The sequence below is a fragment of the Stenella coeruleoalba genome, assembly GCF_951394435.1.
Source record: "Stenella coeruleoalba genome assembly, chromosome: 14".
NCBI lineage: Eukaryota > Metazoa > Chordata > Mammalia > Artiodactyla > Delphinidae > Stenella > Stenella coeruleoalba.
The window spans coordinates 7,884,612-7,909,266 of NC_137160.1; the positions used below are offsets into that span (position 1 = coordinate 7,884,612).

Genomic DNA, 24,655 nt, shown 5'->3' on the forward strand with positions numbered 1-24,655 from the left:
TATTCCTGGGTTGTAGGGTAGTTCTATTTTTAGTTTGTTAAGGAACCTCCATACTGTTCTCCATAGTGGCTGTATCAATTTACACTCCCACCAACAGTGCAAGAGGGTTCCCTTTTCTCCACACCCTCTCCAGCATTTATTGTTTGTAGATTTTTTGATGATGGCCATTCTGACTGGTGTGAGATGATACCTCATTGTAGTTTTGATTTGCATTTCTCTAATGATTAGTGATGTTCAGAATCCTTTCATGTGGTTGTTGGCAATCTGTATATCTTCTTTGGAGAAATGGCTATTTAGGTCTTCTGCTCATTTTTGGATAGGGTTGTTTGTTTTATTGATATTGAGCTGTATGAGCTGCTTGTAAATTTTGGAGATTAATCCTTTGTCAGTTACTTCATTTGCAGATATTTTCTCCCATTCTGAAAGTTATCTTTTCATCTTGTTTATGTTTTCCTTTGCTGTGTGAAAGCTTTTAAGTTTCATTAGGTCCCATTTGTTTATTTTTGTTTTTATTTCCATTTCTCTAGGAGATGGGTCAAAAAGGATCTTGCTGTGATTTATGTCATAGAGTGTTCTGCCTATGTTTACTGCTAAGACTTTTCTAGTGTCTGGCCTTACATTTAGGTCTTTAATCCATTTTGAGTTTATTTTTGTCTATGGTGTTAGGGAGTGTTCTAATTTCATTCTTTTACATGTAGCTGTCCAGGTCTTCCAGCACCACTTATTGAAGAGGCTGTTTTTCTCCATTGTATATTCTTGCCTCCTTTATCAAAAATAAGGTGACCATATGTGTTTGGTTTATCTCTGGGATTTCTATCCTGTTCCACTGATCTATATTTCTGTTTTTGTGCCAGTACCATACTGTCTTGATTACTGTAACTTTGTTGTATAGTGTGAAGTCCAGGAGCCTGATCCCTCCAGCTCCGTTTTTCTTTCTCTAGATTGCTTTGACTATTTGGGGTCTTTTGTGTTTCCATACAAATTGTGAAATTTTTTGTTCCAGTTCTGTGAAAAAAGCCATTGGTAGTTTGATAGGGATTGAATTGAATCTGTAGATTGCTTATGGTAGTATAGTCATTTTCACAATGTTGATTCTTCCAATCCAAGAACATGGTATATCTCTCCATCTGTATCATCTTTACTTTCTTTCATCAGTGTCTTATAGTTTTCTGCATACAGGTCTTTTGTCTCCTTAGGTAGGTTTATTCCTAGGTATTTTATTCTTCTTGTTGCAATGGTAAATGTGAGTGTTTCCTTAGCTTATCTTTCAGATTTTTCATCATTAGTGTATAGGAATGCAAGAGACTTCTGTGCCTCAATTTTGCATCCTGCTACTTTGCCAAATTCATTGATTACCTCTAATAGTTTTCTGGTAGCATCTTTAGGATTCTCTATATATAGCATCATGTCATCTGTAAACAGCAACAGCTTAACTTCTTCTTTTCCTATTTGGATTCCTTTTATTTCTTTTTCTTCTCTGATTTCCATGCTTAGGACTTCCAAAACTATGTTGAATAAGAGTGGTGAGAGTGGACATCCTTGTCTTGTTCCTGAACTTAGAACAATGCTTTAAGTTTTTTACCATTGAGAATGATGTTTGCTGTGGGTTTGTCATATATGGCCTTTATTATGTTGAAATAGGTTCCCTCTATGCCCACTTTCTGGAGAGTTTTTATCATAAATTGGTGTTGAATTTTGTCAAAAGCTTTTTCTGCATCTACTGAGATGATCGTATGGTTTTTATTTTTCAATTTGTTAATATGGTGTATGACACTGGTTGATTTGCATATATTGAAGAAATCTTACATCTCTGGGATAAATCCCACTTGATCATGGTGTATGATCCATTTAATGTGTTGTTCGATTCTGTTTGCTACTATTTTGTTGAGGAATTTTGCACCTATATTCATCAGTGATATTGGTCTGTAACTTTCTTTTTTTGTAGTATCTTTGTCTGGTTTTGGTATCAGGGTGATGGGGGCCTCATAGAATGAAATTGGGAGTTTTCCTTCCTCTGCAATTTTTTGGAAGAGTTTGGGAATGATGGGTGTTAACTCTTCTCTAAATGTTTGATAGAATTCACCTTGAAGCCATCTGGTCCTGGATTTTGTTCCTTGGACGATTTTTAATCATATTTTCAATTTCATTACTTGTGATTGGTCTGTTCGTATTTTCTCTTTCTTCCTGGTTTAGTCTTGGAGGGTTATACCTTTCTAGGAACTTGTCCATTTCTTCCAGGTTGTCCATTTTATTGCCATAGACTTGCTTGTAGTAGTCTCTTAAGATGCTTTGTATTTCTGCGGTGTCTGTTGTAACTTCTCCTTTTTCATTTCTAATTCTATTGATTTGAGTCTTCTCCCTTTTTTTCTTGATGAGTCTGGCTAATGGTTTCTCAACATTTTTTATGTTCTCAAACAACCAGCTTTTAGTTTTATTGATCTTTGCTGTTGTTTTCTTTGTTTCTATTTCATTTATTTCGGCTCTGATCTTTATGATTTCTTTCCTTCTGCTATCTTTGGGTTTTGTTTGTTCTTCTTTCTCTAGTTCCTTTAGATGTAACCTTAGATTGTTTATTTGAGATTTTTCTTTTTTCTTGAGGTAGGCTTGTATAACCATAAACTTCTCTCTTAGAACTGCTTTTGCTGCATCTCAGAAGTTTTGGATCATTGTGTTTTCATTGTCATTTGTCTCTAGGTGTTTTTTGACTTCCTCTTTGATTTCTTCAGTGATCTCTTGGTTATTTAGTAACGTATTGTTTGGCCTCCATGTGTTTCTGTGTTTTACGTTTTTTTCCCTGTATTTGATTCCTAATCTCATAGTGTTGTGGTTAGAAAAGATGCTTGATATGATTTCATTTTTCTTAAATTTACTGAGGCTTGGTTTGTGACCCAAGATGTGATCTATCCTGTAGAATGTTCCATGCGCACTTGAGAAGAAAGTGTAATCTGCTGTTTTTGGATCAAATGTCATATAAATATCAATTAAATATATCTGGTCTATTGTGTCATTTAAAGCTTGTGTTTCCGTATTAATTTTCTGTTTGGATGATCTCTCCAATGGTGTAAGTGAATTGTTAAAGTCCCCCACTATTATTGTGTTACTGTTGATTTCCTCTTGTATAGCTGTTAGCAGTTGCCTTATGTATTGAGGTGCTCTGATGTTGGGTGCATGTATATTTATAATTGTTATATCCTCTTCTTGGATTGATCCCTTGATCATTACATAGTGTCCTTCCTTGTCTCTTGTAACATTCTTTATTTTAAAGTCTATTTTATCTGATATGAGTATTGCTACTCCAGCTTTCTTTTGATTTCCATTTGTGTGGAATATCTTCTTCCATCCCCTCACTTTCAGTCTGTGTGTGTCCCTAGGTCTGAAGTGGGTCTCTTGTAGACAGCATATATATGGGTCTTTTTTTATATCCATTCAGCCAGTCTATATCTTTTGGTTGGAGCATTTAATCCATTTACATTTAAGGTAATTATCGATATGTATGTTCCTATTACCATTTTCTTAGTGGTTTTCGGTTTGTTGTTGTAGATCTTTTCCTTCTCTTGTGTTTCCTGCCTTCAGAAGTTCCTTTAGTATTTGTTGTAAAGCTGGTTTGGTGGTGCTGAATTCTCTTAGCTTTTGCTTTTTTTGTAAAGATTTTAACTTCTCTGTCATATCTGAATGAGATCCTTGCTGGGTAGAGTAATCTTGGTTGTAGGTTTTTCCCTTTCATAACTTTAAATATGTCCTGCCACTCCCTTCTGGCCTGTAGAGTTTCTGCTGAAAGGTCAGCTGTTAACCTTATGGGGATTCCCTTGTATCTTATTTGTTGTTTTTCCCTTGCTGCTTTTAATATTTTTTCTTTGTTTTTAATTTTTGACAGTTTGATTAATATGTGTCTTGCATGTTTCTCCTTGGATTTATCCTGTTGGGACTCCCTGTGCTTCGTGGACTTGATTAACTATTTCCTTTCCCATAAGAGGGAAGTTTTCAACTATAATCTCTTCAAATATTTTCTCAGTCCCTTTCTTTTTCTCTTCTTCTTCTGCGACCCCTTTAAATTGAATGTTCGTGGGTTTAATGTTGTCCCTGAGGTCTCTGAGACTGTCCTCAATTCTTTCATTTTTTTTTCTTTATTCTGCTCTGCAGTAGTTATTTTCACTATTTTATCTTCCAGGTCACTTATCTGTTCTTCTCTGTCAGTTATTCTGCTATTGATCCCCTCTAGAGAATTTTTAATTTCATTTATTGTGTTGTTCATCACTGTTTGCTCTTTAGTTCTTCTAGGTCCTTGTTAAACATTTCTTGTATTTTCTCCATTCTATTTCCAAGATTTTGGATCGTCTTTACTATCATTACTCTGAATTCTTTTTCAGGTAGACTGCCTATTTTCTCTTCATTTGTTTGCTCTGGTGGGTTTTTACCTTGCTCCTTCATCTGCTGTGTGTTTTTCTGTCTTCTCATTTTGCTTAACTTACTGTGTTTGGGGTCTCCTTTTCACAGGCTGGAGGTTCATAGTTCCCATCGTTTTTGGTGTCTTCCCCCATTAGCTAAGGTTCGTTCTTTGGGTTGTGTAGGCTTCCTGGTGGAGGGGACTAGTGCCTATGTTCTGGTGGATGAGGCTGGATCTTGTCTTTCTGGTGGGCAGGACCACGTCTGGTGGTGTGTTTTGGAGTGTCTGTGACCTTGTTATGATTTTAGGCAGTCTCTCTGCTAATGGGTGGGGTTGTGTTCCTATCTTACTGGTTGTTTGGTTAGGGTGTCCAGCACTGTAGCTTGCTGGTTGTTGAGTGGAGCTGGGTCTTAGCATTGAGACGGAGATCTCTGGGAGAGCTTTCGCTGTTTGATGTTACGTGGAGCCAGGAGGTCTCTGGTGGACCAATGTCCTGAACTTGGCTCTCCCACCTCAGAGGCACAGGCCTGACACCTGGGCAGAGCACCAAGACCCTGTCAGCCACCGGACTCAGAGAAAAGGGAGCAAAAAAGAAAGAAAGAAAGTAAATAAATAAATAAAATAAAATGAAGTTATTAAAATAAAAAATCATTATTAGAAAGTAATTAATAAAAGAAAGTAAAAAGAGAGCAATGAAACCAAAAATGAAATCCACCAATGATACAAGTGCTAAAAACTATACTAAACAAACAAACAAACAAAAAATAGACAGAATCCTAGGACAAATGGTAAAATCAAAGCTATACCGACAAAAGCACAAAGAAGCATACATACACACACTCACAAAAAGAGAAGGAAAAAAAATATTATATCTATATATAAAGAAAAAGGAGGAAGAGAGCAGCCAAATCAATAAACAAATCTACCAATGATAATATGCTCTAAGTACTAAACTAACATAAACATAAAACCAGAAACAAATTAGATGCAGAAAGAAAACCCCAAGTCTGCAGTTGCTCCCAAAGTCCACCGCCTCAATTTTGGGATGATTCGTTATCTATTCAGGTATTCCACAGATGCAGGTACATCAAGTTGATTGTGGAGATTTAATCTGCTGCTCCTGAGGCTGCTGGGAGATATTTCCCTTTCTCTTCTTTGTTCACACAGCTCCTGGGGTTCAGCTTTGGATTTGGCCCTGCCTCTGCGTGTAGGTCGCCTGAGGGCATCTGTTCTTTGCTCAGACAGGACGGGATTAAAGTAGCAGCTGATTAGGGGGCTGTGGCTCACTCAGGTCAGAGGGAGGGAGGGGTATGGAATGCAGACCACATAACGTTGCACCAGCCTGAGGCTCGCTGCGTGTTCTCCTGGTGAAGTTGTCCCTGGATCACGGGACCCTGGTGGTGGCGGGCTGCACAGGCTTCCAGGAGGGGAGATATAGATAGTGACCTGGGCTGGCACACAGGCTTCTTGGTGGCAGCAGCAGCAGCCTTAGCATCTCATGCCCGTTTCTGGGGTCCACACTGATAGCCGTGGCTTGCGCCTGTCTCTGGAGCTCATTTAGGCGGTGCTCTGAATCCCGTCTCCTCATGCACCCCGAAACAATGGTCTCCTACCTCTTAGGCAGGTCCAGACCTTTTCCCGGACTCCCTCCCGGCTAGCCATGGTGCACTAGCCCCCTTCAGGCTGTGTTCACGCTGCCAACCCCAGTCCTCTCCCTGGGATCCAACCGAAGCCCGAGCCTCAGCTCCCAGCCCCCGCCCGCCCCGGCGGGTGAGCAGACAAGCCTCTCGGGCTGGTGAGTGCTGGTCGGCACTGATCCTCTGTGCGGGAATCTCTCCGCTGTGCCCTCTGCACCCCTGTGGCTGTGCTCTCCTCTGTGGCTCCGAAGCTTTCCCCCTCCGCCACCCGCAGTCTCCACCCGAGAAGGGGCTTCTGGTGTGTGGAAACCTTTCCTCCTTTCCTCCTTCACTGCTCCCTCCCACTGGTGCAGGTCCTGTCCCTATTCTCTTGTCTCTGTTATTTCTTTCTTATTTTGCCCTACCCAGGTACGTAGGGAGTTTCTTGCCTTTTGGGAGGTCTGAGGTCTTCTGCCAGAATTCAGTAGGTGTTCTGTAGGAGCTGTTCCACATGTAGACGTATTTCTGACGTATTTGTTGGGAGGAAGGTGATCTCCACGTCTTACTCTTTCTCCATCTTGAAGGTCTCCTCTCCATCACCAACCATTTTGATAGAACTTTCTGGGTGGCTTCCGCCTTAGCATCCAAGAATTCGAGGACCGAAGTATAATCATTTGCTTCTTCTTTTCAGACAGTTTTGAGACAGCTGTGCCATCAAATAGCCAGACAGTCTCAGAACCTGGAAAAAATGTCACACTCACCTGCCAGCCTCGAGCGAAATGGCTGTTACAAGAAGTTACATGGGAGAAGATCCAGCCCCATCAGATTGACCTCTTAACTAGCTGCAACTTGTCCCAAGGAAGAAGTTACACTTCAAAGTACCCAAGACAGATACTGAGCAACTGCACCCAGGGAATGAGGAGGGCCTTCATCACCATGCCCCACATTAGGACCTCTGACTCAGGACTCTACCGCTGTGGCTTCAAAGCCAGCACAGGAGAAACTGAAACCTTCGTGACGAAACTGATCGTAACCGATGGTGAGTAGGTGACAGATGCCTTAATGTGTCAAAAATGGAAAACGCCAGCCACTGTGGATTGGTTTATTTTGTCCTTTTCATGACTTTATTATTCAAAATATCTTTAATGATTGAATTTGGTAAGTTGTCCGTTATCGAATGCTAGTGTTTATCTTGCTAATCCATCAATCACAGATTTAACAATAATAGATGTTTCCCATTTTTTTCATCTGCCACTTTCCTAAAATTAAAAAGAAAGATTCAGTCAGTCTGAAAACTACATGGTATCAACAGCCTATAAGTTTCAGCTGTATAATTTCTTTTTTTTTCAGCTGTATAATTTTTAGTTTTCCAATTACTTTAAAACTTTTTGATGGTGGTAACTAGGTTTTGTAATCCTCGTGTATCCTCAGTAATAATAAGGTGTTAGATTGGTATTTGCTGAATCAGCGTTGAGTGAAGGGTAATAAATGTTTAATAGTGTGGTTGCTACTTTGTCAGATCAGAGCTTTGGTTCCCTCAGTTTTCTCCAGAGCTGGGAGCAGGAACAGACGGGCCTTGAAGCTTTGAAACTGACCCTCAGGGCCTCTCACCTGAGCTGGTTCCTTCCAAGGCCCGGTTCTTACTTTGTATTAGTTATTTGTCTCCCGTGTCATGATGAAGCCCTAAATTGTGTAAGCTTCAGGCTCCACAAAACCTGTGTGAGTGTAAGGAAAAGTGGTATTTCAGCGACTGATGGGCAGATACAGAGAGGCCTGTGTAGACCTGCATTCCAGTTGAGTGGGAGGAAGTCTGTCTCAGACTGCCAGCTCTGCTTCCAGGCAAGTTTTCTCACTGCAGAGGGACCTGTCAGAGAAAATAATCTATATTTACTGATGACAGAAATTTTATTTCACTTTACTCTCACCCTCTTCTTTCCTCCCTCTTTTCCTTCCTCCCTTCCTTCCTTCCTTCCATCTTTCCATCTATCCATCTACCCATCCATCCATCTTTCCTTCTGCCTTTCTTCTATATGCTTCTAGCCAACTCATGTGCCTTGGCCTGTGTGTAGACTTTTAGAGCCAAGGCTTCCTAGGATGTGGCTGCCCGTTCACAGACTCTGCTTATACCGCAGGCTGAGATTCCCTCCTGCATCAGGAAGGAAGAAGAGGAGCTTTTGTATGTAGGGCAGCCTCCACTGCTGCCACTGTAGCAGCTGTGTGTGCTAAGGAGGCCCTTTGCCAGAGGTTAGCAGCGTTTGTACATAGTCACCTCTCACAGCATCAAAGCTTTCTCTACTCCTCTTGATGACAGAGGGAGCTTAGAACTTGATGAAAAAGAGGGTTGATGGAATATTGGGGGAGAGATATTAAGAGGTTCTTCATGTTGACTCCATTCCTTCAGACACATCGAGAAAATATTTCTCACCTTAAAAAAAATACTCTTGCATTATAGAAGTGTTTTTAAAACCTGGCAGGAAAAAAAGAGAGAATAAAGGTAGTTGCTAATCTTCTCTCAGAGACCAAGGCAAGAAAAAGTTCTATTCAGAAAATGTCATAAAGAACCATTTTCAAACACTTCTGAAATAAAATCTTGTCCATTATATGTTGAAAAAGTTATTAAAAACACCTTAAATCATAGAGGAAATGGATTCTTGGAAGTATAATTATTTAGCTCTTACTAATTAATAAAAATGTCTTTCAGTTACCCAAACATGGCTAAGTTCCTTGCACAAAGCTGTTTCTTTTCCTTGTACATAAGCTATAAACAGTGTCCAAAATGAAGGTGACAGTGTAATGGTCAGCATTCTTAGTGTTCAAGTGTTTTGAATTCTTGAAAAATGGCTTTTTGACATTCAACTGACAGGTTGAAAGAATATCAACTCGGCCCATTAGTAAAAAGTTATATTTGATAGAAGATGACAGCTGTTTACTGTATGTTTTGGTTTAATTCCTTTTTAAAATAATTATAAGTAAAGATTGAAGATAAAAAATCAGATGGAAAGCAAAAATAGATCACTTGTGTTTCCCTGATGTGGTTCGATTATTTCAAGTCCTGAAGCTGTTTGGTCAAAAATCAATGTAGGGATTAAAGCAGAGAGACAGGTATAAGATGTAGAGCTGATTTAATTTATTTCAACTGTCAAGGGAAAGGTGACTGTGACACAGGTTTTATAAACCGCTGTGCATCCTTTTGTTAGCTCCCATCAACTTCTTTTACGGGATCCAAAAGCAAGATTTTCAGGACTATCGTATTCTACACACACACACACACACACACACACACACGTTCTTCCCCTGATTTTGCCTGCCTGTGTTCATCTTCAGACAAGTACCAGGTACTGGGAAGCCACTGAAAAGACGACACGATGTCAACCAATACATCGTATATCCAGGCCTTGACTTATTTTGAACAGAGGGAGAAAGTGGCAGAAGCATGAGTTGAACACAAATTTACTATTGACTTTCTTTGCTGAATGAAAAGAAATACTTGACTCCCCCTGTTTGCACTCAAGACCTGGGAAGTAGTGTAAAATGGTTCCAGACTGAGTTTTCTGAATTTGAAGGTTGTCTAGACCGCAGGGACCAGGAACAGGGGAAAAATGCATGCATACTGACAGTGACCAAAATTAGTTTTGGCCCTTAATATCCTCTGGATTTTCATTACTTATGAGAAAAGTATTTTAAGTTCTACCAAAATAATTTGTGAAGTCTTTTAATATTAATTTAATGATGTGCAAACTACAATTGTTCAACTGAGTTTATTAATTATAAAAATAGTGAGGATCAGAGAAATGAAATCAGTCCCTCAGAAAGTTTCTGGAGAAGACTAGTGTTTAACTATATTAAGAAGTATAGGGCTTCCCTGGTGGCGCAGTGGTTGAGAGTCCACCTGCCGATGCAGGGGACACGGGTTCGTGCCCCGGTCCGGGAAGATTCCACATACCGCGGAGCGGCTGGGCCCGTGAGCCATGGCCGCTGAGCCTGCGCATCCGGAGCCTGTGCTCCGCAACGGGAGAGGCCACAACAGTGAGAGGCCCGCGTACCGCAAAAAAAAAAAAAAAAAAAAAAAAAAAAAAAAAAAGAAGTATAGTTACTCATGTCTTTCCCCAGTCATCTTCCACCAACGAGGCCACTCATCTGAACCATCAAGTTTCAAATACAGCTTTGATGATCAGAGCAGAGCAAAGGGACAAAACAGAGTCCGGGGATGTAAACAGTAAGCACGGGGTGGGGCAGGGGAGTTGTGCATGGGTGATTGCACTCAAATGACTAGGTTGGTACAGAGATTCTGAGTTATGGATTAATATAGAAGGAGGTAGGCTCAATTAAGTGATAACTTGGTGAAATACTAGATCTCATGTAAGAGCAATGAAAGCCACTATCAGTTCTTGATCAAAGATGGCACAGAGTAGTATTTAAGGAAGTAAGTCAAATAGTAGAAAAGGAGAAATTTGAGGCAGAGGAAATTAGCTAAGAGTCAGTTGCAATAATCAGTACATGAATGACTGAGCTCTCAAACTAGGCTACCACTGTCACATACTGGGTCTTTGGGCCACAAAAAAGGAGCCCACTTCAGGTAGACAAATGACAAGTGGCAGATAAATTAGAAAAAAGGTGCCCCTTCCTCCACACTGATGCAGACCCAAGCTGATGCACAGGCTTGTGATGGGCCACAGGTCCCCTACCCACTTGGCTGGGCACACAGGTGGCCTGGAGAAGGGGTAGGTGTCGTTGGTCAGATTGGAATGTCAGCTTGTGCTTGTCACCAATGCCACGTTCCTACTTTCTCCTATTCCCAACCAACTTACTAATTCTCACCACAGTTACCTCCTTTCCTTTAGGGTTTCAGTCTGATCTTACCATCTTCACGATCTTTTCACATTAGCTCAAACTGCTTCCCTGACATCGAACCATCAAGCATCTTGAATTTCTCAAAGTTTTATAACTAGGAAACTGATACCCTTGAGTCATTTAATAACTGTGCCTATTTGCAGTGGTCCTGACTCTTATATTAGAAATTACTTGAGATTAAGGATTATGACATCTCTGCTTAGAGCTGTCAATATATCTTTCCAGAATGTGCTTAATAAGTGTTCTTGACCGATTCTGTGTATGTTCATATTTCTGTATGTTCTAGTAGGGACTGTGTCCATTTTATTTCCCAGTTTTCTAGCTGGATTATTTCTAGATTTTCTTCATCAACACAACATTTGAGGTTTAGTGATTGCTGATCAAAGAAACCTGAACTCTCAGCAAATCCACCGCAATGTTTGGGGAGAAAATTTTCATGAACTTTGTTCACATATGTATCTTTCGAAAAGGTGATTTCCTTTTTTTAGTTCTCTTGTTTTGCATATTCTATATAAATGGTGTATAATTGCTAGTCAATAGACGTGGAGGATGGAAATTATAAATGGAGATTGCAGAAGTTTTCACTAGGAAATCATGGGGCCACAACCAAGAGAATCTTCCCATATCTTTCTTCTGTCAGGTATGGAGTCGACCAAGGGGTAACATTGAGGAATAGATGCTATAGGTTCTAAATCTTGCCTGTGCTGGCTTGGTGGAAATTACTGCCTCTGGACTCTGTGCTCCTGAGTTAGACCATGAGAATATTATGGAGGAGAAATAAACTTCATTTCTTTCTTTGGCCTTAGTTTCTGCTAAAATTCACTCATTTTTCTCCCAGGTGATTTGGATTCCTAAGCAGTTTGAAGTTGTCGACAAAATGTATATTTTTAGGGATTTATTAATCCAGAACCTTCTGTCCCACTCCTCTGAATTTATAATAGATGCAACTATTGTAGGCATGGCAGTTTTCTGAGCTGGTATGTGCTGGGCTGCCACATACGTACATTTCCATGACCCGGTGTGATGAACCTCAGCCTTTTATCATCTCTTCCTACATAGAAAATAATGTCCATGACAGTTAACTTATATGATAGAACCGTAGGACCAGAATCCCAGAGCACTGGTGTCACTGTCTGGAGGCTCAAATAGCCTCTACCGATATGGATCAAGTACAATTTTTAGCCCAATTTAGTTATGTTATTAAAATTCTGGATGATAACTGGGTATCCAGATGAAACATACTGTTTCCAACATCACAAGTGAGTTGATTGCTCAATCAGGGCCTATTATGTCGTTGTAGTTTTACAGTTGCCTCTGCCCACATCAGTTCTTTTATGAGACATCTAATTTAAAAAAAAAAAAGCAAGCAGTCAGTCATTCCGTTTGTTTTGTGAGCCCACATGTTGATTTATTCATCTTTCCTAAGGCACACAATCCTGGAATGTTTGCCTGCAGTCATTGTTTATACGTTACCATATTTGTGTAGATAAACAAGGTATTGGATTGACAAGTTATTAACAGAGAGAAGGAAATGTTGAAAATCTAATGTTAAGTGGATTTGATGGTGCTCTTACATAAGGAACATTGATGAATGTGTATTGCTATCACTACTATACACAAAGTAAGTTGGTGGTATTAGAAAGCAGCTAATCCAAGGAACTACTTTTCTTCAAGTGGATCTTTCTCCTCAGCCCGAATTTCAAGTAATTTTCATGACACTTTCCTCTCCTTAGGAACTTAGGGTACAGGTAGGAATTCAAATTCAGAAAAATGTACTGATTTTCTTCCCACTTAAATTCCATGACCACATTTGTGTGAGAGACCTGCCTAATGACTCCAAAGGCAAAATAGCCCTTTGGACTCCTTTGTCGTGTGTGCGCTTTTTTCATTTTAAAGCATCTGGGAATTGTTAACAGCTTGTAATTGTCTCTGAGAGCCTTATTAGAAACTGAACGTAGATGACTGTGTGAAGTTTTCCCCAAAGGCAACTAGAAAATTACTTAAAATTTAAAAAAAAATTAGTTCTTCATATAAGATTAATGGCATTTCATTCTTAATAGCAATTCTAGCTTTAAGTATTGCAATTCAATTAGTCAGACAACTACTTCCAACTTCAACTGAGGTATTTCAAACAGGTACTGACCTGACCCTTGACAAATATTCAAAGGTGACCTAGTAGGTTTGCAGAGGGCTATGTTATTTAAAAGAACAAGAAATGAAGAATAAACACGGATCTGTCATTTGTAGAGATACATCTTTGAGCCCCCATTTGTATCTTAAAGTTATTTACACTGAAACGATTCAGGGGTTTTTAAGAGTTATTTATTTAACAGAGGAGTATGCTTGGATAATTTAATAAAATAAATATTTTGTAATTTTCATTGGTCACTCTAAACTTCATTTCCAGAGTTAATTTGATGTATTTCACTTTGCCTAAAACTCAAAAATAACTATGATGTTCATAATCTTTTAAGTATAAGAGTAGTGTTTTATTTAATTAACCCACAGGAAGAGATTCTTCCTTTCACGGATGTAAGGTTGAACTGTTTAAAGCTCTCCACTGCACTGGTGAGGAGGAATGGCTTTAGCTAAGGTGAATAGTGAGTGAAATGAAAAATCCTTATCAACACAGTGATAGACACGGGCAAGTAAAGAGTAAATATTGAGATGAGAAACTACGTTAACAAAGGATGGGATATTTTCTGTGGCTTCAAATCAGAGAATCTCAAGGACATGATGGATGTGCAAATGACCCCCAAATTGGGGCCACATAAGAGGTGACTTTACAAATATAAAAAAATACAGGCTTGCAAAGTATAACCATTATTCTGATTTTTTCATGTTTTTTTTTTTTTTTTTTTTTTGCGGTACGTGGATCTCTCACTGTTGCGGCCTCTCCGTTGCGGAGCACAGGCTCCGGACGCGCAGGCTCCGCGGCCATGGCTCACGGGCCCAGCCGCTCCGCGGCACGTGGGATCCTCTTGCACCGGGGCACAGAACCCGCGTCCCCCGCATCGGCAGGCGGACTCTCAACCACTGCGCCACCAGGGAAGCCCCTTTCATGTTTTATATAGAGCACTGAGATAAATTCTTCACTCTTTTAATTTGTATGTGTATATACACAAATTTTGTGAATTAAGATTACTGTGAATATTGTTAGGTGGGACAATCTGCCATATGGTAAACATTCAGTAAATACATGTGCTTGTGGGCAATTTTACACTCACAAGAAACACGCAAATCCCACTTTAATCAAAACAGGTTGCTTTGCTTTTATGCTGGCTACCGTCTCCTCTTCCTGGTCTAATAAGTGAAGATATCAGCTTTGAAATCCAATCGTGCAATTCCTTTTTTGTAATCACTGGCTATTTTAAAAGTGGAGAGATCAGATGGATAATTAAACTCTAGAGCATAAAGCTGCAGGTTTTGCAATTATTACCAGAGCGCTTATTTCTTATAGCCAGGCACTAGCTTTCACATGTTTTGTAGAGCACTTAGTAAACACTTTTTTAATTAAAATGTCTTAAGTTGGATAGAATATTTGGAGGTAAATATTCAGCCCAAAGCTTGCTGTCTGTTTCATATTCTGAAAATATCTGTGTGACATTTATAGCCCATTTATATATAGGCCTTTATAAATGCCATATAGTTTGCAGTCTGAAGTTTTCTAAGGACCCAAGGGAAAAGTTATAGATAGCAGTTATAAGAACTAAGTGTCACAGGGCTTTGTCTTGGCCACTATATGACAAACTCACACACTATGCTTATGTTTGTGCCAGTCGCTCTAAGAATCTACTGGTAATTACTCAGTTGTCACAACAGCTCTATTATTATCTACATTTTATGGATGAGGAAAGTGAGGCATGGAGAGGTTAAGTGAGGCATGAAGCCTTATCCAAGGCTTCACAGCTAGTAGGGAGAGGGGCTGGGATTCAAAGCCATGCAGACTGGCTTCAGGGTTCTTTTTCTTAACTGTGGCACTATATTGCTTCTCCAAGTGGAAGGAAAAAATCATTACTGCCGTCAACAGCAACATCACAAGGGAAGCTGGCTACTGTGGAGTTCCACAGCCTTGTGTCCATCCTTTTAGGAGGTTCATAGGTGCAATGGGTTACCTACCGAACCAGCACATAGAGCATCTGTAGGCAAAGGAGTGGGAGTTTGATCACCCGCTAGTTTCTTCCAGCTCCACCTGCTGAGGTCGCCCCAGGTGCTGTGTCTGTGGGTTCCCCACTGACTCGTCCCCTTTTCTGGGGTTTGCAGGTATCCTGAAGTCACGTGAGGGAGGGTGTTCACACAGTCACATGAGGCACAAGCAAAATCAGGTAGTAGGTGTCAGGGTCTGGAGGGGAGTGCTGGTTGCTCATAAGTCGTGTCCACACCAGGCACAGGCTAGGGCAACCTTAGGAGTAGCCTCCAGGCAAAGGCGAATTAAGGTCCTTGCTGGAGAGAACCGGTGAGAGCTCAGCTCTCACGTGACTCGTTGGCTTTGCCAACACCTGCCCCCAAGGTCTTCACCAGACCCGCCCAGCAGAATCTCCCTGTGAGCAAGCTTGCTCCCTTGAGCAACTGCCCTGAAACTGGCTCAGAGTTCCCGAACACGCCCTCCTTCCGCCTTAAGTCCCTCCTCCTTCCTCTCGAATCCGGCTCTGCCTCCAGTTCTGGTAGTTGACTAATGACCATTGGACACAGAGCTGCAGTTATTAGCCCTCAGAGTAAGGACAGCAAGGACTTAGCCTTCACAATCTACCACGAAAAAACAGAAGTCTATTTTCTATATTAAATATCCTGAAGAGTTATATTCTCTCACATTTATGGACCTTTATCTTGAACAGCTAAATAAATAAATAATTTAAATGGTATGTTAGGCCTACTTATGTTTTATTGCATGGGTAAAATGTTCATCTTGATTTTAGCGGAACATTTGAAAAATTTCCCATTATATCCTCATGGATAAGCATGATAGTGACACAGTAATGTAGAGTTACACTTGGTTAAACAACAGTGATAACAACAATGTGTTGGGGAATTAGAATGGGAAACAAAATCTCCTCCCTACCCAGAAAACTGCTCCACCAAGGAAGAAGGGAAAGAAAACAATTTTATTGTTGAATAAGCATGAAACCAGAATTGTGATACGCATCACAGGCAGTCCACTGAGACACTGCAAAGACAGAAGGAAATCTTAACCTTCTGTAAAGCCTGGCAGATACAACCCATTATATGCATGTTCTCAAGGTAAACAGTAACTAGTCCTCAAGTAGGAGGACTTGATAGCATCATTTGTCACACACAGCTCATCCTAAATTCACCTGGTATGACCATCTATGTTAGCTAATTGGCTTCATCCAAAGGAAAAATGAGCTGCTTACATCTTTACGCCAGGAGGTAGTTTTGCACCTCGGAGCAAGGTGCCTTTGGAAGTTAGGCTTCTACCTTCCCACAGAATTGGAAGATACAGGCTCTCTCTTCTTTGATGATTACATTCCAAAGATATGGCTTTGATTTATTACAGCAAAAGGATACAAAGCAAAATCAGCAAAGGGAAAAGATGCATGCGGCAAAGTCAGAAGGACTAATTCCCAGAAGGAAAGCAGGTGTTTAGCATAAACCACATTGTTTGTATCAACAGTTTAGACTCAATAAACCACCCTAACAGTTAAGAAATGGTGAGAACACTCTCCAAATCCAAGTTCCCACACCCTAGCCAGGAGCCAACCTTGTAAGCAGGCCTTTCTAAGGCCAGCAGTCTTCGGGCTGCTACATTAACTCTTTTCTGCACACTAATTCACCACAGAAGTGAGTAGGAAGTGTGCAGGCCTTGACATTCTGACTTGTGATGCATAAATTACAATCTCCTTTAATAAATAATATCTCTTTATGAAAATGGAGAAATATTTTAAGAAATAGAACGTAAGACTAAGGAATACTTGGGTAGAAAGGTGAGACATCTAATATGATGGAGTCAGCCTTGAAAATTTTCTCAACAAATTACCAAATCAGAACGTTCACCATCCTTGTGCCACATATGCTGACATGGGTACCCTTACCGTACTTCAGTCGCTGTAGAGCACTATGGTCCAGAGTACAGCCAGTGCACATAGTGACACCAGAAAATGTAGCTACTGCGGTCAGCCTATTGAGTAGTAGACTTTACAGCCTATCTTAGACTATGTGTTTCTCAACTGATGTAAAGTTTTAAAGTGTTTAAGTCACTTGGGAAACTATTTTCCATCAAGAGAGGCAAAACCATTGCAGCAAAATGTGTACATAAGATTAGAAACTCGCTTCCTCATTGGCTTGCTCTGTAATTACAGGACAATTATTTAGATTCTCTGCACCTTATGTTTCTCAGTTAAAACCTAATAATACTTTTATTTTTTTAATTTTATTGAAGTATAGTTGATTTACAATATTGTGTTAGTTTCTGCTGTACAGCAAAGTGATTCAGTTATACATGTATATATATACTTTTTTGTATTCCTTTCATTATGGTTTATTACAGAATATTGAATAGAGTTCCCTGTGCTATACAGTAGGACCTTGTTGTTTATCAATTCTGTACATAATAGCTTGCATCTGCTGACCTCAAACTCCCAACCCACACCTCCCCCACCCCCCTCCCCCTTGGCAACCAGAAGTCTGTTCTCTATATCTGTGAATCTGTTTCTGTTTCATAGATAAGTTCATTTGTGTCATATTTTAGACTCCACATATACGATAATATTTTCATTTTGAGTAGGAATAGTTACTATTCACTCAGAAGAAAAATTAGAGGTTGATGTCATGGCCCTTTAATTCTCTGAAAATGATTTATTCCCTAGGACCTTCTTGCTATAAAACAGGGAAAGGTTTCTGAACTACAAAGGATATAAAATCGGTCTGCACAAAGAAAGTCGACCTTTGAAAACTTGGGATCATATTACCATGCCTGTATTTCAGGCATACAGGAACGTTCAACAGACTTCAGACTACCATTTCTTCCAGTGGTCCTCCAAAGCTACAACCATTTTATACATGTTTATCAACAGCACTTCCACCTTTCCCCAGAAAGGTGAATCTAGTTACAGGAACAAGCATCCTCTGTTATACATGACTAGTGCAACGTGGAATGTCAACGTGAAAAGAATAGAAATTAGTTATTTAACTCTAATTTTGAATGTGTGCGGACAAAACCTAAGTTCACTCTTAACAGCTTACATTATGTGGTGCTTAAATATGTAAATAAAGCCCCCCTACATGTTTTATCTCGAGCCACTCCCATGGCCACCCTTAGATTGATTGCATCATCATTTTGCAGTTGCCAAAAAAGTGTCCAGAAGATCAAGTGATCTTACGCCGGGGTCTTCCAGGGAAAAGAATTAGAAGATAGGACTTAGAACTGAAGGCTTCCCTCCTCCATCTATTTTTTTCAGCAAATCAGTGTCTAATGTGGGACGAAGATTGGATATTTGCATTATACTGTGAGTCAAAAATTGGAATCAACCTGATAGTGCTGAGTCTGTCACCTAACACACATCTATCCTGTGGGAACATACACAGTGTGTATCCCATCTGTACATAGAGCGAAATCAAATATTTCTCTTCTTTTTAATGAGGTAAGACAGCAAGAATAACTTTTACTGGTATCTACCATGACTGCCCAGGGCTGGGTAGAGGGTCAGGGTCTCTGAGTTTTTCTCAGCATGTTTTTTGGTCCAGATATGTAGGTTCTAAGTTGCTTGGTTTCCCCAGTCCCTAACCCCACCCCAGACTCTAATAAAAGATAAATAGTAAACATCAATGCCTGCTCTTACCCGCCTGGCTCTGAGGCAAGGACCTGGAAGCATTTATATCCCAAGCCTTTCTAAGGGTTTATAACTCAGCTGTAAATACTTGTCATTGGCAGAAACGTAGCTTGGAGGTTTGCAGTCCTCCAGTAAGTTACTCATTTATATATCTCATTGATGTGCTTTAAATTGTTTTAACTGTATTTACCTTTCTTTCCTTTTTTAAAATAAATTTATTTATTTTATGTATTTATTTTTGGCTGCATTTGGTCTTCGTTGCTGCACACAGGCTTTCTCTAGTTGCAGCGAGCGGGGGCTACTCTTCCTTGCGGTGCGCGGGCTTCTTATTGCGGTGGCTTCTCTTGTTGCGGAGCACGGGCTCTAGGCGCACGGGCTCCAGGAGTTGTGGCACGTGGGCTCAGTAGTTGTGGCTCGCAGGCTCTAGAGCACGGGCTCAGTAGTTGTGCACGGGCTTTGTTGCTTCATGGCATGTGGGATCTTCCCGGACCAGGACTCGAACCCATGTCCCCTGCATTGGCAGGTGGATTCTTAACCACTGTGCCACCAGGGGAGTCCTATTTATCTTTCTTGATGGGAGGGAAAATAATGGCTTTATGGTTCACGACACTTTTGTCCTCCTATGAACCAACACCGCATTGGGATGAAGGTTGAAAAAAAATCGGCAAAAAAATGGCTGCCGAGAAGAGACAGTAATTCTTTCTTTAAGAGAGGGGCTTGAGGGCTGACGTCACTCAAGCTAAGATCTGTTAAAAGAATTTAGGAAAAAGTGAAGGTTAGGAACTATTGATTAACTCCCTAAAGCACCCACACCCATTTGCTTTTCCATTTTTTTTGGTTTTAGCCGTACAGGGCCCAGCAAGTTGGGTGCTTACACCAGCCTGGTCCAAGTACTGCTGGTTCACAATAACACAGCAGAGGGGTGGGAAGCTGAGAAGGAGGTAACAAGTAGGATTGGCTATAGGCTGGGATACTCTGGATTGTAAGTGAATCTCTACCAGGCTCCCATGCTTTTTTTCGGTGCCCACCATTTCATCTCTAATGCCAAGTACACAGTCTGCCTCAACACTGTGTGTTAAAAGATGAGTGAAGAAGATGGATCTGAGTCCAGCAGGTCACCCATTGTTAGAAGAGGTTAAAAAGAGGCAACATATGTGACATTAAGGAATGCATCTGAAATTTAGATTTTATAAGTGAGCAGTGTGAAACAAATGAAGATACTTTTCAGTGGTTTCTACTTAATTCATATAACTGAGAGCTTAGCAAAGAATGCCATCTTAATTCTTAAGGATTCTGAGTACACTTCTGCAAAGATGCTCTCTACATCCTGCACTTTAAATATAACCACGAAAAACTGGCAGAGTATTCTGCTTTAAGCATGCAGACCTTTAAATTTTTGTACTATTTTTTTCTGATTATTAAAAACAATACATCATTTAGTACATCTGGAAAATAGCAAAAAGCTTAAAGAAACAATTGCTTTTAATTCTATTCCCTGAAGATCATCACTTTAAAATTTTGGCATGTTGCTGCCTGGCAGGCTTTTTCCTCCTAAGTTCTATACTTGATTGAGATATCATAGCATGAACAACTGTGAATTCTGGCTTTGAAATTTTACTTAACTTTCTATCTGGAGTCAGCAGTTTTCCATTTCATTGGGATTCTTTACACCCATGATCCTAATGTCTATAGCTGTGATTCTCTAGGAGGTGGCCCCAGACCAGCATCACACAGGAGCTGCAAATTCTGGGACCCACACAAACCTCCTGAGTCAGAAATTCTGAGGGGGGAGCTCAGCCATCTGTGGTTTAACGAGCCTCCCCCCATCCCCCTGCCCTGTGATTCTAATTACATTTGAGACCCTCAGCTGTGTCGTCTTACTTTAGAGTGCTGCTGGGAAAGAAGGATTTTCTTTTTGCTCTTATAAATGTTCCACAAAACTCTTTGTTCACATTTCTGAGCATTTCTTTAGGAAAAAAGTAATTAATCAAATGTACAAGAAGCTCGTGAAAAGGTCTGACGCACAGAGAGCGATTTCTTCCCAGAGGCAGGTTGCAGCAGATTTCTCTCCCCAAATGGAGCCTGAGGTCGTCCATCTTGCCACCTTCTTCCTTTCATGCAAACTTGTCTTTAAGCACTTTTGGTTAATAAGTTGTTTTTTATCTTACTTATTCTCTTAACATAGGTTTTTCTTGACAGCAAAGGTATGTTAAAGATACTAATTTTTTGCCTTTACCTGTGATGATTTTGACCTACAGATATTTTTCATTTTGACCCAGTGAATCCTATGTGTTTGCTTATTTGTATAAATTGGAAAGTCGTTTCTCATTACAGAGATTAAATAATACTCACTTATAGTTTCTTCTCATGTTTACATTTAAACATTTAGATCTCTGTAGTCCACCCAGATTGGCTTTTTTTTACTGTAATTTTTTACTGTAATTAAGATCTAAATTTCAAAAAACAGGTAAATAATTTTCCCAAAATACTGTCAATGAATTTTTTGATCATAACTTTCATTTTTTTCCACCATACCTATTTAATTTAACCTTAGCATCTACTGTATTCAAATTATGTCAGCATAGCAACTGCGGTCCTTTTATAGGCCTGTGTTATAATGCAAATACTTTCAGGTATTTTGTTTGCTTTTAATAATGTGCCAAGAGCTTAAAAACATTAATTTCATATTTGACGGGGAAAAAATATCCTTGTTCCATTTGCAGTGGTGGTTCAATGTATTTTTTTGTTGTTGTTCAATGTATTTTTTTTTCTGAATAAGTTTCGCTTTCCTTCTCCCCATCGTATTTGGACAAAACCCTATCTTAGACACTACATACAAGGTCTTTAAAAGTGTTCATATATTTTTTCTATCTTTATTCACCTTACAGGTTAACAAATTTAAAACATAAAAATAATGTTTATTTTTTGACTTAGTTTCTTTTTGCAGTAAAGCTTGCAAAAGAATGAGTGGAATAGACTTTGAGCTCTTATCATGAAAAAAATCTCAGCTATAGTGGGTCAGGAAGGAAGAAATCATCTGAGTGAAGGATTGGGAAGAATGCTGTGAAAAGTATGGTTTACAGGTTGCTGTGGGATTCCAGATAGCCTGGGAGTCAGGGTACAAGCGTTCGAGCTTTTATTTCAAGAGAGAGGGAAGCTGTGCTGTTCTCTGCCATAGCTGCCCCTTTCCTACAAATTTCCTGGGAAATTTGCTGCCTAAAGATATAGAGATGGCCATAAAGATGGCGCCTCGGGGCTTCCCTCGTGGCGCAGTGGTTGAGAGTCCGCCTGCCGATGCAGGGGACACGCGTTCGTGCCCCGGGACGGGAAGATCCCACATGCCGCGGAGCAGCTGGGCCCGTGAGCCATGGCCGCTGAGCCTGCGCGTCCGGAGCCTATGCTCCGCAACGGGAGAGGCCGCAACACTGAGAGGCCCGCGTACCGCAAAAGAAGAAGAAGAAGAAAAAAAGAGGGCGCCTCGGTTTCAATTCAATCCTGTTTCCATCAACAACACATACTGATGAGTTTCTTCTTCTTGTAAGGAGCTCTGTGGGTGGCGGTGGGTGAGGTGTGCAGTGGGCAGGAGGACATTTGAAAGAGGAAATGGTCTCTGGCCTCATGGGATCTGGCTCCAGAGGTGAGCAAATATTTGAATATTGCCTTATTAGCCTCTTATCACAGCTCTGTGATGTAATTAGAAGTGTTGTCATCACTTGACAGTTGAAGGAAGGCTGGCAGAGAAGGTTAGGAATTTGCTGGAGGTCAAACAGCTAAACAGTGAAAGAACCAGGATGAGAATTTCAGATTCCCTGGCCATAGCCCTTTCCAGTTAATCGCTGAGTTGGAAAAGTAACATGCTTTTCCTGATTATTTTTATCATTAACCGTAATTGAGTAGACAATATTTCTTGAACAAAATTCCACTTATAAACATCAGAGTTACATACTGTTGTGTCTTGGATGTACTTAATGCAATAGAACTAAGAAGTAATCTTCATTTATATACTATTTTGATGTGTTTTTTTCCTACAAAAGATTTCGTGTATGTGATCAGGAGCTCATTAGAATGAAGTGATATCTGTCTTGAATGCTTTCTATTCTTGGTCTCAATAAGGTGTCAAACCCACCATTAGATCCAGGAACTAGTGAAAATCTGTGAGGAGTCAGAAGTATTTAGGAGACTGAAAGAAAAATCTTTTTCCCCTATCTCAGCCTATTTTTTATTGGAATCTTTGTTTTACATTGTTACCCTATGATGATTAATATACCCTTTCCTAATTTTCCCACTTCCCTTTCTTTTCTGGCTTTAGCTGAATTCCTAATTCCTCCTATAACTTTGTTTCCTCCTAGGTAAAACCAATAACCAGTCCATCCTCTTCGTGGCCTCAGGGACAGCTTTGTTGTTGCTGTTGATTATCCTAATTACCACCGTCATTGCCATTCCTTATAAGAGGTGAGTATTGCAGCTCCTCCTGGATCTAGTTTTCCCTGAGTAATTCTGATGCTGGAGTTTCTCCATTAATAACCCAGTAGTTGGTTAAGCTGTCTTACGACTCAGGTACTGAGTCCGTGTACTTTGAGCGCTGCTCTTGTACGTAGCAGAGAAGGAGTTAAAGTTGGAGGAGGAGGCTGGAATGACTCATTTCGGAATTAGTAGGAGTGGGCAGTGCACCCCTGCACTAACAAAGCCAGCTGCCTGGTGCCTCTGCTCTGTCTGCTACCCCGTCTCTCCTCTCCTCCTGCAAAGGAAAACGGCTGTCAGGTGAGGGGGAGGTATGTGTGTGTAACAGAGAGAGAGAGAGAGAGAGAGATGGATTCTGAGAGAAGATCAGGGTTGAACAGTAATAATGCCTTCATTCATTCATTCATTAAATATTTATTGTGGCAGTGGTGACTGAGATGTAGTGGCATGCATATTCTAATAAGCAAGCAACGTGATTTTAAATGGTTCTATATTCTCTGAAACAATCAGCGTAGGTGCCTTTATTACAAATCATTGAGAAGAAAGGAGGTGGGAGGGGCTGCCCTAGAGAGAGCAGGTGGCCATTGGCCTCTTCTGAAGTTTCCTACCTTTTACCGCCTGTGGCACACTTGGCAGTTTTCTAGGCTGTTCTTGGTTAACTCTTCCCTTCTTAGCTGCCCCATGTTCATCAACTCACCAGTCTAGGTATTTGTTGCAATCTTAGCTGTAGTCATATTGGGTTGGAATCATTCCTTATACTCGTGATCCAACTAAAGTATTAAATTCTTAAGGAAAGAAGGAACCAAACTTTTGATGTCTACGTTTTGAATGTCCGACACATGGTAGGCACTTACTGTATGTTTGTTGAGTGAAGGAATACATCCATCTCCACTCTTCTCCCCCAGTAATGTTACCACTCACGCATGCGCGCGCGCACACACACACACACGCACACACACACGCACACACACGCACACACACAGTCCTGTGTGCTTATTGACGGGGTTTCCCATCGGTTTCCCCATCTCGTCGCCATATCCTCTTCGAAGGCTCCCCTCACTGCTCGCCTGACTTCAGCGGTACTCCCCCTTTCTAACCCATCTGTTATTTTCCTGGTTCCCCTTCTAAAAGCTAGACTGGCCATGTCGTCTCCCTGTTTAAGACCTGTTTATTGTCTTTCCACTGGCACCAGGATAACGCTAAGCTCATTAACCTTGTGGCACAGGTGCCCTTTGTTCTGACCCCAGCCCAATTAATCTGACCCCAACCCAATATTCATTCATATTTTCTACTTTACTTACTCCCCTGATATTGACAAAATGTATTAAAACTACAGCTTTTATTCTGTGAACACGCCTGACTCTTCCCATTTGTTATGACACCAAAATGCTGATTTCCCCCATATTTGGCCTTAGAATGATCTGGTCCTGCAGACCATTCAAGGTGTGGGGTGCGTGTCCCCTCTGGGAGGGCTGTCCTGCTTCTCCCTCCCTACAAGTAGACATGATGTCACCATCCAGAATCGTGTTGCACTTCCTAACCACCACACCTCGCAG

At 40.6% G+C, this 24,655-nt stretch overlaps 1 protein-coding gene across 1 annotated transcript in view; it reads left to right on the plus strand.

The window, feature by feature from the left end:
* The window catches only part of CD226 (CD226 molecule), an 86,173-nt gene that overhangs the window by 54,149 nt on the left and 7,369 nt on the right, over window positions 1–24,655 (plus strand). The window contains exons 3-4 of the mRNA XM_079941826.1: window positions 6,692–7,039; window positions 22,988–23,090. Coding sequence (XP_079797952.1) covers window positions 6,692–7,039; window positions 22,988–23,090 — 451 coding nt within the window. The remainder of the gene's footprint in view (window positions 1–6,691; window positions 7,040–22,987; window positions 23,091–24,655) is intronic.